General features: G+C 43.2%; 1 protein-coding gene across 1 annotated transcript in view; it reads left to right on the top strand.

Moving 5' to 3' along the window:
* The window catches only part of PREP (prolyl endopeptidase), a 198,942-nt gene extending 197,895 nt beyond the window's left edge, over nucleotides 1-1,047 (top strand). The window contains exon 15 of the mRNA XM_006270251.4: nucleotides 401-1,047. Coding sequence (XP_006270313.1) covers nucleotides 401-695 — 295 coding nt within the window. The 3' untranslated portion in view covers nucleotides 696-1,047. The remainder of the gene's footprint in view (nucleotides 1-400) is intronic.
* Nucleotides 1,048-15,787: the final 14,740 nt, after the last annotated feature.

Here is a 15,787-nt window from a genome sequence, read left to right as displayed (position 1 = left end):
CAACATGTATTACAGCTCTGAGTCATCCCAACCCCCATTTTACAGCAGCCATAATGTCTGTGGAATGAACTGTTCAGCCTGCGCTTTAAATTTCTGGGAACATATGAGCATTGTTGCCAGTTACTGATAGTTTGATGTCTGTGTAAGAATATATGTACCTCTGAAAAGGAGGGAGTAAATAAGCGCTTCTGCAGGATTGGGAGCCAGAAAAAAACGTTGTCCTATTTTAAATGTCCCTAAATGATAAAGAAGTATATCTAGATAGTGTAATTTTAAATTAGACAACTGAGAGACTGAAATCCTGAGTGCATCACACCATGCCGTGATGTCTTCAATATGACATGGCCTTCCAGGTGGGCCTTGAGGAGCAGATACGTGAAAGTTTGTCTCATCTTTTCAGGTACTCTCCACTTCATAATATCAAACTACCAGAAGAGGATGGAATCCAATATCCAGCCACGTTACTTCTCACAGCAGACCATGATGATCGTGTGGTCCCTCTGCACTCACTAAAATTCATTGCTACTCTGCAGTATGCTGTGGGCCAAAGCCGTAAACAAACCAACCCACTTCTCATTCATGTCGACACCAAGGCTGGGCACGGAGCAGGAAAACCAACAGCTAAAGTTATTGAAGAAGTATCTGATATGTTTGCCTTTATAGCACGATGCCTGAATCTTGATTGGATTGAATAGGTAGAATACTTACTGCTTCAATTAGAAATCAAGGGCTTTAACACCGTTTAAAAGGAACCAACCAATCACTTGGTGTAGTACTTACATTTAAGAACTGGGGTTTAATATTTTGATCCACTCTGCTATGACTTTTTAAGCTTCCTTTTTTTGGATTTCTTTTCTAATAGATCCAGACCTACGTTTTAAATAGCATGTTCAAATAATAGCTGATTTGCTGTCAGTCTTGTGTACATTTAGATGCCAGAGTTAGTCATAGTTGTGCTTACCTCATGTAAACAATTTTAATGTATTTTGCACCTTTAAACATATCCTGTTCACCTGTAATTAAATGTAAGTACTGTTCCAGTCTAAATACTCTGAGCATATTTTCTTAACAAAATACCTGTTTTTCAGAATGTTTAGGGTTACTACCAATTCTTTTCAATTAATACCCTGAAGTGCAAGTATTCCAAGTCATTTCCAGTGAAATATTGCTGCTAAGAAGCTTACACTTCATGTTGTCCTTAACAGTGTATTACAGTCTAATATTCTGTTGTTCCTCTCTTCAAATGTATAGAGCATCACCAATTTACTACCTGCTAATATATTTCCACATGGAGAAATGCTAGAATCTCTTCAGGTTGCACAAATAATCTTAATAATGGTATCTCACTGCTGTCTAGTCTTTGTTCAGTAGCAGTTAATCAACCAGATACCAGTAGAAAATAGGTTTTCCCAGTTTGACTGGATTCACCTTGTCCTAATGACCTTGGCAGAGTGTTCTTTAACTAATGGATGCCTGAACAGAACCAACAGGTAAACAATAAGGGATAGGATAACTAAGTTCAGTTGCGTCTTTGACATGTGTGCACATGTACACACACACATACACACACACTTTGTCAGCTGAGCTGCAAAAGCCAGTGAAAGCTCCATTCATTCTTTTCCCAGAATCCACCTACTCTAAGAAGGAAGTAACTAGGGCAGGTGCTAATTCCTTGATGCTTGGACCCAAGGCTCTGGTAGCCTATATAAGCATGCAAGTACCTTTGCGTAGGTCCTTAGTGCTAGATCCAGAAGATTTTAGATAGCTAAATCAAAATTACAATACTAAACCTCCCTCCTCCCCCATCCACCTATACGTGCGTGTGCACACACATTTGCACGTGTGCATGTACCTGAGAGATATCTGAACTCCATTATTACGTGCTTTGACTTTAACGTTTCCATGATATCTAGACCCAGAAGTACCCTAGTCTTGATAAAGTGCCTAGTTTTCAAATTAGATGTTCTTCCACCTAAGTACTCTGATCGGCTTGATACAGTAGGTGTTTTTGGAGCATAAGTCACACACATTGACTGAATGCAGTGGTGCTGCTACTTATGTCTAACACATAGGAAATAAAGGGGTGGTTCACCTTTTCCTGCATAATAACCTACTGGCTATAGCAGTCACCCAAAAAGTGAGAGACCCAAGTTCAATTTCCTCCTCAGGCTGAGAAAATAAAACCCACATTTCCATTTTCCCAGGTGAGTGGCAAAGCTACCTGGCTTTAGGCTGGGTAGGCATGTTCTCTACCCTCCTGTTAAAGCTGTTAAAAAAAATTCAAGATTCACCAAGCAACAAAAAGGAAGCAAGACCTTGTAGCCCAGTGACGAGCACCCACCTGGGTTCTGTTCCCTTCTCCCAGGACCATTCCTGTATTACCAGTATGTCCAATTAATATTTTACATAAAACACAAGCAGAATCCTGGCAGCAGAGATAAGAACCCAGGACTTCCCCCCCTTCCCCATGAGTGCCTTAAAGTAATATGCAAATAATATGCTTTCTTATTCTGGTCCTGTAACTCATGTATTCCTTTCTGCACAGTCAGAATGCCTCCACCAAACTTATGTGATAGTGTGGTGGTTAAGGCACTCTCTGGGATGACTGAAACTATGGGTTTGAGTGCCAACAAACTACAAAGGCCTACAACCCAGGACTCCCACTTTCTTGCTGAGCATTTTAACCACTATTACATAAGAGCATGGCACCATACTCTCCTTCTCTTCTTCCAGAAAGAACTAGCTCTGAAAGAAAAGGCAGGTTTCAGGCTGTGGATCTCAAATTGGAATATGATTTAAGATGCACCCCTGCCTTCACTGCTTCCCATTTGATAGCTCTAGGTGGCTGCAAACTGAATAGCCACCTAGATGCTATCCACTTTGTCGGCATATCTACATGAGACACTTTACTGCACAGTAGACTAATCTGCCCAGTAAAACATCACTGTCCACACGTGCACACCATTTACTGTGCAGTAAATCAGTTTTCTGTGGAGTTAGCTACTACCTGTATTTATTAACTGGGCAGTAGATACTGTGCAGTAGTGCATGTGTAGACACCGACGCAGGACAGCTTCCGGCCAGCTCCCCAGAAGCAGGCCAGTCCCCAGCTGCACGGGGAAGCCCTATATGCACAGGGCTGGGAGAGCTCTGCAGCAACAGCCCCGTACACATCAGGACTCTTCCTGGGCCAGGTACAAACAGTCAGAAAGCCCGAGGCTGAATTGATTCAGTCTTTGCAGGCTAGTCTAAGCTACAAAAATTGAACCAATAAGCAAATAAACAGACATTCACTTTTGATTAAGGAAATGCAGTCACATGCCTGCAGTGGCTCAGGCCAGAAGCCAGGGCACTAGAGCATGGCGCTTGGGCACACAGCGAGCATGGGCTGTGTGTTTACTTTCTCTTCCTGCTGCCCCTGAGGTCTCTGGGATTTGCACTCCAAAATCACAGGAGCAGGACTCTGCAGGGTTGCTCATCACTTCCTCTTCCTGCTTCCAGGTGCCTCTGGGATTTGTAGCCCACAGTCACAGCCAACACTAAGTAAGCAGGGAGGGCAGCTCCATACTTGGGGGAAGAGAAGTTTAACCCTTCTCCCTGGGCCCAGCAGGGGTTTGATGGGGGTGGAGGAGGGGGGGGAACGTTATATGAAACTGGTTTATGTGCACAGAACTTCTATTCTGTTACAGGTTTAAACCAATTTCTGATAACTTAAACTGTTTTACATGTAACTTCTGTCCCTAGCCCTGATGTGCAGGGGGCCAGGCGACAGCTACCACTGCAGCCAGCAGAGCTCTGTTGGCCCCTGTGCTCCCTGGCATCCCCTGGACTAGCATCCTGGGGGAGCCTGGAGATCCCCCTAGATGTTGCAGGGGTCTAGAGCAGTATAGGAGTAGCCCTGTACTGGGCTGTTTCCACTGGTAACAGATTTGATCCCAACAGGGAGCACAGGTAGATGTGGTCCCAGGGAAGGCTTCCTGCACAGTAAACCTTTGTGCTATTAATGCTATAAAGGCTTCCTTTATAGCATTAATAGCACGTGTAGCTGCACCACGTGTATGTGTGCACACATGCACATGTGCTATCTCTGAGATCCCATTCTGAGGTGCTCAACTCCCCTACCATGCTCTACATAGGGAACATTAGACTATTCAGATTTCTGGATTTCACTGTATTCTGGGTGCCAGGCATCCAAACATTAGGTGAAGAAACACCTAAATCCTGGATTGAACCTAATCTATTGAACCTGTATTGTAGGTACAGGTTCCTGTACTGAACCTGTATTGTAGCCTAGGCCACATACTAGCTCTGAGTAAACTTTAGGTACGTTTGTAGAGTTATGTAGAATAGTTTAAGTTAGAGGTGCACCGATTCTTTGGTCCAATATCGGATCGGTACTGGTATAAAGAAAAGTGGCTGGATCAGATATCGGCCTGATGGGGCCAATAATTTGGCAGATAAATGCCCATGCAGCATGCAGCCACAGTGTAGCACTCAGATAGCGAGGGGCACAGCCAGCAGCATGGAAAGCTGCTTCCAGCTGGTAAGTCCTGTGTGGTGGAAGGGGAGTGGGGAGGGAAGAGGTATGGAGGGGGCAGATCAACACCTCCCGTGGTGAGGGAGGGGGCAAGGGCAGGTGCTGCCAAGGGTGGGGGAGAGGAGCCAGAGCTGCATTTTGTGGTTGCGGGGAGGCAGCTCCCACTGCTGCTTGCACCCTGGGAGGGCATGGGAGGGCATGTGCACCCCTGGATCTGCATGGGGTTGGGCAGGCTGCACTGCAGCCAGGGCTGTACAGGGCTCTTCTCAACAGGGGCTGGGCTTGGAGCAGGCACCGGTGGTGCTGGAAAGATGCTGCATCCACCCCAAATTTCTCCACCACTCCGCTCCCAGTGCTGCTACCGCCAGCTGCTCAGTGTAGCCCTGGCTCTTCCCTGTGTGTGGGTAGGGGTGGGGCATTGAGCCAGGGCTGCACCAGGTGGTTGGCAACAGCGGTGCTGGGAGCAGAGGTGAACTTTGGGTTGGATGCAGCATCCTCCCAGTGCTGCTAGTGCCTGCTGTGAGTCCAGCACCACCGAGAAGAGTGGTGTGCAGCCCTGGCTGCAGCCCAACCTATACAGATCCAGGGGGCATATGTCCCCCCACCCCCTCCTGGGGTGCAGGCAGCAGCGGGAGCCACCCCACCCAAGCTGCGGGTCCTCCACCCCCCTGCCTCCCCTGGGCAGTGCCTGCCCCTGCCTCCTCTCTCAACATGAGGGGCATTGATCTGCTCCCCCCACACAACCCTTCCCTCTCCCCTCCCCTCCCTTTCCACCACACTGGACTTACCAGCTGGAGGCAGCTGCACTGGAAATTGGATCGGTATTGGCCAGTATGTCTGCTTAAATATCGGCTATCGGTATTGGCCCCAAAAATCTCTATGGGTGCACCCCTAGTTTAAGTAAAGAGATAGTGTGGCATTGTTCTTGTGTTTGCCACTGTTCCCTCACATTTATTTATAAAAATAACAGAAGACCTGGTTGCAGGTTTGGCATACAAAATAAAGTGTGAAATGCTTGTTAAAATGTTCTACATGGTTCTGAAGATTCATAGAAAACGTCATAGAATTTTCTACAGATTTCTACTGAAAACTATAAGTTTCACTACCATTAAGTTACAGCAACTGTGTCCAACTTCCCCTGAGCCGGGGGCCACATGTAGCACTGGCATGGTCCCTGGGCTGCACGCTGCACCAGCCATACACTGTGGGGTCAGGCCCCCAGGATTTTTCCACTGTGAGCAGTGCCAACAGCATGCAGTGCCCACCAAAATCTGCACCCCCCCCTCACTGCTCAGTGGGTAGTGCCAGCAGTGCAAAGTCCCCTGCCACACTGGCTGCATGAACAGCATACAGCCCCCATCTGCCCCACAATGCATGTGACCCTTCACCCCTTGCCAAGCAGGCAGCACCAATGACAGACAGCCCTTCCCCTCAAATGGCAATGAAAGAGGTGCAAGGGCTTACAAGCTACACTTGGACAACCCTGAATTACAGATATATTAGAAGTAAATGTTTCAGAGGATAGTTGTGCCCAGGAGTATTGGAAGGCTATATCTGCTCTTCAAGAAAGGAGATGTATCAGTGCCCCAGTCTAAGTCTGCCTGGATTTCTCAGCCTACCATTAGGTGTTCCAGATACAGAATGAACAGGAAAAGTAGGGTTTTTTCTTACATTGTTTGGTGAGAAGTCTTTGATTTTTCCTTCAAAATGGACTCTTGCTCCCTTTATCCATGTGTTGATCACCTGCAGATTAAACTGCTGCAATATACTATACATAGAGGTACTCCTTAGATCTACCAAAAAAGTGAAGCTGAGACAAAGTGAAGCTCACCCCTTTTTGAGAAGGGTATCCCACCAGGACCACATAATAGCATGATTTTTATTGCTGAATATCTAAAGTTAAGTCACAAACTCAGTTAAAATGATTAAAAATAACAGGTTTGCATATAGTTCAATTCTGAAGTATGCTTAAGGCAGCCAGATTCATAAATTTTGCACATTAGCACAATGAATGAGATTAAATAACTGTTGCCAACTCTCACGTTGTAATTGTAGCTATCAGATATTAAAAGCCAATTAAAAACTAATTTTAAGAAAGCTGAAGAGGGAGTAAGAGGAGGGAAATTCTAATGTTTTGGTGCTGGGTCTATAAGACTTTTCTCCTGAAAAATATGATGGGTGCATTTCTGTAGCTATAGAGATTTCTTCAAGTTTGTTGAAATCAATGAAACAACTATTAACTTCACTGAGCACTGAATCAGGCCTGTGCTCTAAATTCTTCCCAGTGAATACAGATGACAGAACAAGGAGCAATGGTCTCAAGTTGCAGCAAGGGAAGCTTACGTTACATATTAGGAAACATGTTCTCACTAGGAGGGTAGTAAAGCACTGGAACAGGTTACCCAGAGAGGTTGTGGAAGCTCCATCCTTGGAGATTTTTAAGACCTGGTTAGACAAAGCCTTGGCTGGGATGTTATGGTTTAGGACAGTTCTGCTTTGAGCAGAGGGTTGGACTAGATGACCTCCTGAGGTCTCTTCCAGCCCTCATTTTCTATGAGTCCTTCAGTGGCTGGTAGGGACATCCAAGCTACTAAATCCTGTATATGGAAGGCTCATCTGCCAAGGAAAAAGGGAGATTCCACATCCTAGACAAGAGGCCTATCCAAAGTAATGACATGAACCATTAATCAGTCTGAAGTGAGAGTAATCAGGGATTCATGACAGTATCATGATGAAGTCAACAAGGATGGCTATGTCCCTATCCAGCAACCTACAGATCCATAGGACTTGAAATGCAAACATCTGTAAGTGGGATTCTGATGACTGAAAGAGAAGGCAGAAAGCAAAGGCAAGGCAATGTTCCCTCCTTTCCTAGTCCACCACCCAGCCATATGAGCCTCTCCTCTTTTGTACAGCAGTGGAGGCCAACCTTTTTGGTGGGCATGCAACAAATTAGCCCTGCACCCTCCCTAAGTGGCACTCTGATTCCTTTCCCTTACCTGTTCTGCTGCTTAGCTTTCTGCTCCCTCCCCTGTGTTCCTTCCTTGATCTGATGCTCTGCTTTCTGCTCCCTGCCCTATCTGCCACTGTGCTCCATGTCCTCTCCTCAGCCTACTGCATGCCACACACAGGGGAAGCCTATGCCACTTGCAGGACCCACAGATTAGCCACCCCTGTTGTAGAGGATCCATATCAGAGATGCAAGGCAGAGCACACAAGATAATATTCAGAAGTTTTGAACTAATCAAATTCAGGGCCCCCCTGTTTGTGGTTTCAGTTTTGCCCTGATTTTGAGAGTTTTGTACTTAATCCAATAACAGTTCATTTTTAGGAATAAAAATCTATTATCATAGTATCAAAAATTGGCCTCCTCTAAAGCCCTATGCTCTTGAAATTGAGCTCCTAGCAAGGCCTACTGGCCATTCCATAAATAATTAAAACAGGGAATAAAACTCTAGGTTGGGGTTTCTAAAATATAAATATATATTTAGAGAGGTTGTCAAATCGCTGTCAGTGGGGGTTTAAAATTATGGTGAGACAAATTCTTGTCTGGGATGTTTTACACAGGGATAATCCTGCTTGAGCAGGCCTGTTGAGCTAGATGATATCCTGAGGTTCCTCCTTCCGGCTTTATTTTTCTGTGAGTCTTTGATTTTTCTCCTTGAGGGTTCTCTCTCAGTTTTAAATGGCAACCAGAAATGTTGTTTTATCTTGAATGGTTTCAAAGTATTATAGTTTTTAATGCATTTGCATCAGGGGTATTTTAAAACAGCTCAGAGGAATTTTTCAATGATGTAGATGATGTTTGCCTACATTCAGTGTAACAGGCTGTTGCTTGCTGAAACATGTCACTTGTTGATCCCAGCAGGGAAGAGTTAGGTAGTAGGGGTATGCAAAGTGGGCCATATTCGATTCGGATTCAAATTCAGCCTGATTCAGGGGACAGTGATTCAATTCATTGATTTGGATAACCGTCCCAATTCGATTTGGCCAAATCCAAATCTGAAGATTCAGTGCTGATTCAGAGAATCAGCGATTCAGCCATAGATACAGCTTTAAATGATTTTTCTACATAACTTGAGGTACCAGGCGCGGCTCATGAATGCTGAGATGGTGGGGCAGATGAAGCATCCCACAAGAGTGCAGGGGGACCCACGTCCTGGGTGGTGGACCCAGAAGGGGATCGTGGGTGCCCCCCCAGAACCAGGAGGCGCCAGTCGTCAACCTGGGTGGGGGGGCGGGGGGAGGTCCTTTGCAACGGACCCAGAAGTAGACCAGAAGTGCTTCTGGTCCACTTCTGGGTCTGCTGCTGAGTGTGCTGGGAGCCCCCTGCATTCCCATGGGACGCTCCATCCACCCCAGCATCTCAGCATTCATGAGCCACCTGGTACCTTGAGGTATGTAGAAAAAACATTTAAACCCGTGTCTATGTCTGAATCATTGAATCTCTCCGAATTGGTTCAGAGGGTTCCAATTTGATTCGGAGAAATTAAAGGGTCTCCTGCTTCAATTCGGAGATTCGGCCGCCGAATCAAGCCAAATTTCCACCAAATTGAATCAGCGACTGAAGCGTTGCACAGCCCTATTAGGTAGGTTCTGCTGACTCACCGAAGCAGACAGGTTCACTAATTTCTTCCTCCAAGGCAAACAGGAGTCACAGGAATGGATCTAGGTTTCATAGTCTTGGTGGGAACTGCAACAAATCCAACCTAGAAGGGTTTCCTTTTTTTTTTCCTTTTTACTTTATTATTAAGGGAAAAGCCCAAAAGGGGGAGTCAGTTTCTGACCTTACATAGCATGAGATGCTTGCTTTACTTCACAAAAACACCTGCTGACAGTGAAATGACTGTTCACAAATGTAGCATTCCTGGACAACAGCCACATTGTTGAAAATTGACCCCTTTCTGCAGCAAAGCCTTTAGTTTGATTCTTAATCAGTCCTATTTAATCACACTTGCCCATTAGTGTTTGAACCACCAAAAGTTATGGTTTTGGGCTGTATGTAGATGAAACGAGGGGCATGTATACATAACAATTAAAAGCGAGTTAAATGCTTTTGCAGCGCTTTAATGGTGCTGGTGTTTGCACATGTCAGCAGCACATTGCACAGTAATTCCAGCCACTGTAGCACATTCAATGAAGTAATGCACCTTAAATGACTTGGGGTGCAGCAAACTAAAACTCTTCCTCCAAGTTTTCATTTGCTGCCCTACAGCCACACAGCAGAGCACCAAGCCCCATGCAGCTCAGGGGCTCCGCAGGAAGCCCGTGCAGGCAGCCTGGCAGCAGCCCAGGAAGGCAGGCTCTGCCCAAGAAAAGCAGTGAGCCTTATCTTTTTTTTCCGTGGAACCTGCCTGCCTGAGCTGCATGGCGGCCCAGTGCTTCTCTCTGTGGCTGCAGCGCCCCCCAGGACTGCCCGAGCCGGATGCCTGAGGGCGGGGGCTGCCACTGCCATTGGAAGCATCAGCCACCCCTGTCGCCCAGGAACTGCTTTGCCCACTGGCAGCTTGCCCTCCCCTTCCCACTGCCAGAGAGGCAGGTAAGTTTGGGTGTGTGCACAACACAGGGGTTTAAAGGGCCGTACATTGAAGCAGTGTTCTTAAAAACCCATTGCTGCAATTTAGGGCCCCTGTCTCATCTACATATGCCCTTAGACAGCTCCCTTATCTCTCAAGTCGCTAATTTCTATGCAGTACAGCTGTGTGGCACCTTAAGACACTTTTACATGTGCTGTGACATATTCTGATTAATCGAGTCTGATGGAGCATTCCAATCAGAACGCTCCAGCGTGTATTCAGTATCCCATGCTTCAAAATGGCAGCAGGGCGCTTTAAATCTTGTGGCACAAGGTTTACTTCAAGTGTCCCTACCACCATTTTGAACCATAGGACACTGAATGCACAAGACCCTGCATGCATTTTAATTAGAGTGGCTCCTGGAAGCTGCTTTAATTAAAACACCTGTCCACCCCCACCCTGGAGCATGTGTATAAGTGCCCTGAGGTACAATCCTGCCCTACCTTCTACCTAACACAAGGATAATATGGCTAAGCAACTCTCTAATTTCTTTATGGAGGAAGTGCCAAATTTCCAGGTAAACTATATTAGGATTAGAGCCTTTGGGAAGTGATGGGATTTGTTTTTTCCTTAGATAAATAATCTATTCAGCCACACAAACCAGGGTAAACAAAAATGTGGACATGTGGATCAGACACATTTGTTCTGTTGAACTAATTGGGAATACAGTTTTATTCTCTAGGATTAACAGTGATAATTCACATACAATTCAGAAGCATTTAAACTTGAATGTTAAACAGACCTGAAACCAAACCATTGCTGGCTATATAGAGCCTAAACAATGTTAACTTGTCTCTTTTCAAGGTTAACTTCATTTGTTTAAAGGTGAATTTCCATATGAATAGGTTTTTAAATGTGTTGCCTTCAAGATGGTAAAATTAAATCTGTTGCATTGAGGAAATTACCTGACACTGTACTCAAATACTACCAAAATGATGTTTGCTAAAATTGAAGTTAGTTTAATGAGCACAGACATAAACCATTGTTTTGTGTATTTCTTTGGTAAACTTATGCAAAAAAAAATCTTTTTTGAAACAGTCCCTTTCTGTACTTTAAATCTTTTTAATATTCTTAATAACTGATTGCACAGACATCCTAAAATTGCCATTTTCTGTATGAGAACATATTATTACTAGAAGTGGTTTCTGTGTAAGACAAGTCAAAAATATTTTAAAAGCTGCAGGACTAAATTACAGAAAATTAGGCTTAAAACATTCTAAATTGGGCTATTTAAAAAACTTTTTAATTGCAACAAAAAAACAGCAACATTAATTTCAAACAATTGTTTCTCTTTTCCCAACAATAAAAATAGGAAGATGCAAGAACTAAAAGTGAAGGTAGCTTGTGAATAGGCAAGGATAAAGGAAATTCCATATAAAGTAGAATCTGAAAGCAAGGACATGACCAACAACTGGCATTTATCCTGTGATAGTTTTGGACTTGAATCCACCTTACCTCCTATCTGCAAGAAAGTGTAAATCAGAGCAGCGATGCCTCTTGATTGGCTAGTGCAAGCTGCAGCTTTGAAATGTTCATTCTGTTAGGTCATTTCTTTATTTTTAGGCACAGGGCAGCCCCAGCTCATTGCACAAGCACTGCTTTTAGACTGCCTGACAGGCTTCTCTGAGCTGTTCAGGTGGGTTTTTTTATTTGAAGCTGAAAACCAACCTGACAAACAACTGCCCCAACCCCTGCCGAGCTCTTCTGCTTTGAAATCATTTAACAGACAGCAGACACTGTTACTTAAGCACAATTTCCTCCTCTTTTGTTTTCTGGTTATTGGGATAGCCCAAATTCTTACAATTGTTAGGTTCAGGCATAAGCAGACAAGGTTCTTTGGGTAAATCTGACATCTTTTATTAGACCAACTTAAATAGTTGGGGGAAAATATTTTAAGCAAGCTTTTGGGTTTAAAAACCCTTTGTCAGGCTGAGGAAGAATAACAAGCCTTTCAATATAGAATAACTTGCTTACAGAAGCCCACCTTCTTCTGCCCCTTCATCTGCAAACAGGAACAATGCTGAAGCTGCTGAATTACAAAATAGCAATTTATTACCTTTCTTACAGCCTTCCACAGGTGCTGCTCCATTGAGAAACTGACTCAAACATTGGTTGGGAACAATCAGGCCCTGTCCCCATTCTGCATGGGTACTCTACCTCCTGCCTGTTTGTACCATTTTAACTGCCTCTTGGGTTTTCCATGACCAAGAAGATAGAGCTGTGTGCTCAGCAAAAACAAGACCATCTGGGGTGCAATTTTTTAAATAAGGGATACAAATGGAAAGATCCTTTAAATCTTTCCAGTTCTGTAGCCTCCCAAAAGTTCTAACTGAAATACTAAAACCTCTAGGGTCAGAGGTGGGTTTTGCATTTTGGAACTTGACTCTTCACTAAACTATACTAATGGCAGCACGAAAATTGACAAAATTTAGCAGCTGCACATTTACTAATGTCGTTCTGGACTCTCACCGGCTCAACTGGTTCGATTATACATTCTGCGTGCCTTAATGCTACCCTTGCCTAGGATCATTGTATAATCTGAACAGAAATGTTTTAGTGATTTGAAAAGCAAAATAAGATCTGAAGTGGACAATGCTCCATCTCTGCATTATTGTCACAATATGTAGGAGGGAAAACGCATTAGAAGGCACGTGATGGAAAGCTATCTTGAATACATATTATTGTTAGGATGACTGTATTTGGATCTTGGGGAGCACTGGATTTGCAGCTGAATGAAGGCTTTAACCTGTGGCTAACAAAAGCTGTTGACCACAAGGCAGAATGATATCTAAGCCAGCCATTTGCTTATGCTAAGTAACCATCTTAACTGTGTCAACCATTTTCAAGTGAGTCTGTGCGCTGTGAATCAGGTAAAGCTTTAGGAATGTGGAAGATGGTAGAAATTGGGACAGAAAAACAGACTGGAATGTGAAAAACAACACATAACTGGTAACAGAATCCAAAATGAACATATGCAAAAAGGTGAATGGTGATTGGTGAAGAAGCCTCCAGAAGCTTCCAGGTTTTAGTCAAAGTCTGCCCATTGACCGAAGAAGTAAAGTCAAGGTCTTGGACATGCGCTTATAGCAAAAAGACATGTAAATGAATAAAATGCATAGGCAATCCCATGCTGATGAAGCAAACAGTAAACAGGGGTGGAGCTTGAGATGGGAGCAGAAGTGGGTGGAACAAGGAGGGATGTAGGTGGAATAAATATTAATAAGCATGAACCAAAGTGTATAAATGTGGGAAAAACTATTGTTTAGTGCAGGTCCTGGTTTGTTGGTTTTTATAGGACCTTTGCTCGAAGCTGTCTCCATTCTGAATAAAGCTGTTGCGTGCAATGTGTGTAAGTAGCATTTGCTCCCTGCTTGCTCTGGCTAATGAGTAACAGGACCCATGAGTGAGTGAATCGTTGCCTCCCTAGTCATTGGGTGCTGCATGGAGTCAGGGTCTAACAATTATTATTTAACCTTCAATAAGAGATTGCAAAATTGCTCTTCACCATAAAGATGCTAAAATAATCATCCCTTTCCCTCTCCAAGATCCCTAAAAGGCATTCCTGATTTCTATCAGATGCAATTATACTATAAGAGGGAGACTGCTTACAGTAATGCTACAATCAGTCACGTTCTGAGTTCCATAAAATGTTTTCTAAACCCAACACAAAGGCAATAAGGTGTAGGGTTGTAGTTTGTTCTATTTACTGATGTGACTGTTTCCATGAATGTATGCCTGCTTTTCTTACTCTATAAAAAAGTATGCCTACCCTGTCTTCTCAGTACAAAACAGGTGAATGGCTTTATCGTAACATACTGCATTTTAACGGTACCAAGCTACTTTTATGTAGCCTTCTAAAATCCAATATGCCCATAAGTCCTGTGAATTAAAGTGTCACAGGACTTTAGTAAGTACCCAAAAATGTATTGATGGCTTTGGCACCCTGTGGTCATTAAACAACTCTGAGCATGTTAAGTAACTTAGGAATTTATCTTTCTGTTTAATACAAATTGATGCAATTTTTCAGAACTTCTAATGGGAATACTGAACAGATGAACTGCTTTGTCTGCTTCATTATGCTGCTAGGCTACTTCCTGGCAAGAGGCATCAACATGTCATTTTGACAGCAAATGACAAAGTGCAGTTGTGTGGGCTGGTTTTCTTTTTCCTTCCTGGTGAAGAAACTGAATAAAGTTCAGTTATTTTGCTATCCAGAAGCTTTTGGAGTTGTGACAAGAAGATGAGCAGTACAGAGAACATTTTCAGAATATTTCCATTTTAAGAATGTAATTCTTTTAGCAGAATACAATGTTTTTTCAAGTGCTGTTATGTAGCAGATAGCTGCCTCCTCAGCGAAAAAAATCTGCTTTGGTACTGGACACATTTAAATCTATATACATATACTCAGATATAAAGGCCAGGTTAATCTGTTTTAACAATAAGTTAATGTACCTAATATTTTGACTACACATCTTATATGTTTAATGTTGATACGTATCATTTTGCTGAATTATACTGAAATCAAATAGTCTCACAATTTTTAAATATATTTCATATAGACACATTTTTTTGCTAAATCTTTTAAAGAAGGTAATGATTATGAGCTCAACAATACAGATGGCACAAAATTGTGGCTTTATAGCTGGTGCTGTGGGCCTAACTTCACCTGATGTAAAAAGTTAATCTTGTTCACCCTGTTTAATAAAATGTCTCGTCTCTAGGGAACTGGGAACCGCAAACTTGAAGAACTTTACCATTATCACAAATAAGCATTCATAAATCGCAGATATACAGAAAGCAAAGATATAGACTTTCTACAGATACAGACTTCCTTTTGATTTTAGGGGTTATTCAAGTAAGGTATACGTTATATAAGCTTTAATAATTGGCGAGACAAACCTTGACCTTTGAAGATGTTCAGATCCATATCCAAACTTCATAATCCCTTCTGTTTCTTTACATTTCTAACCACAACTTTGAGAATTGTTGTGGTTTTTTGGGGGTGGAGGGATTGTTTGGTGGGGGGTTAATTTGTAATGCGATTAGCTTCTAGCACTGTCTTCTAGAGCTTTGGCTGCCAAGGACAAACTGAAAAACATCCTCTTTTCACAGATGACAGTCACTCACACAACAACCTAGTAATTAAACAGTTTGTTGCCCTAGGCCAGCTGCCCAGTCTTCCTGTATACTAGAGCCTTCGAGCTTCCCTAAGCCTTGACAGCATTTGCTAAAAAGAGTAGGTTGGGGGACGCTTGTAAGGTTAGCAAGGTTGCTTTGGCTAATGATTTAGAAATTCTTTTGAGTACATCTCATTGGTATTATTTGTTCATGTTGATGCTTATTCCTTTCAAGGAGGACAGGCAGCCTATCTTTTTGCCAAGTAGGGTCAGTTTTGCTGAGACAGAGAAAGAACAGAGCAATTATGTCATTGTTCTGTGGCGCACATCACATGAGGCATTTAAAAAATATACTGTAGACTAACTTGATTTTAATAGCAAGATACATTGAGGTTTATCTTAGTTATCAAATTAAAGTTTGTGTCATAGATTTGACTGCAGAGAGAGAAGCATAATCCTGTTTGGTCCATCAGAATGGATGGGCATGCCTGGGAAAGTTTGACATTTGAATAAGGCATTTGCAAAAGGATGTGGCCATAGATGCACATAAAACACAA

Source organism: Alligator mississippiensis, chromosome 1 (genome assembly GCF_030867095.1).
Source record: "Alligator mississippiensis isolate rAllMis1 chromosome 1, rAllMis1, whole genome shotgun sequence".
Taxonomy (NCBI): Eukaryota; Metazoa; Chordata; order Crocodylia; family Alligatoridae; genus Alligator; species Alligator mississippiensis.
This window is presented reverse-complemented; position numbering and strand designations above follow the sequence as displayed.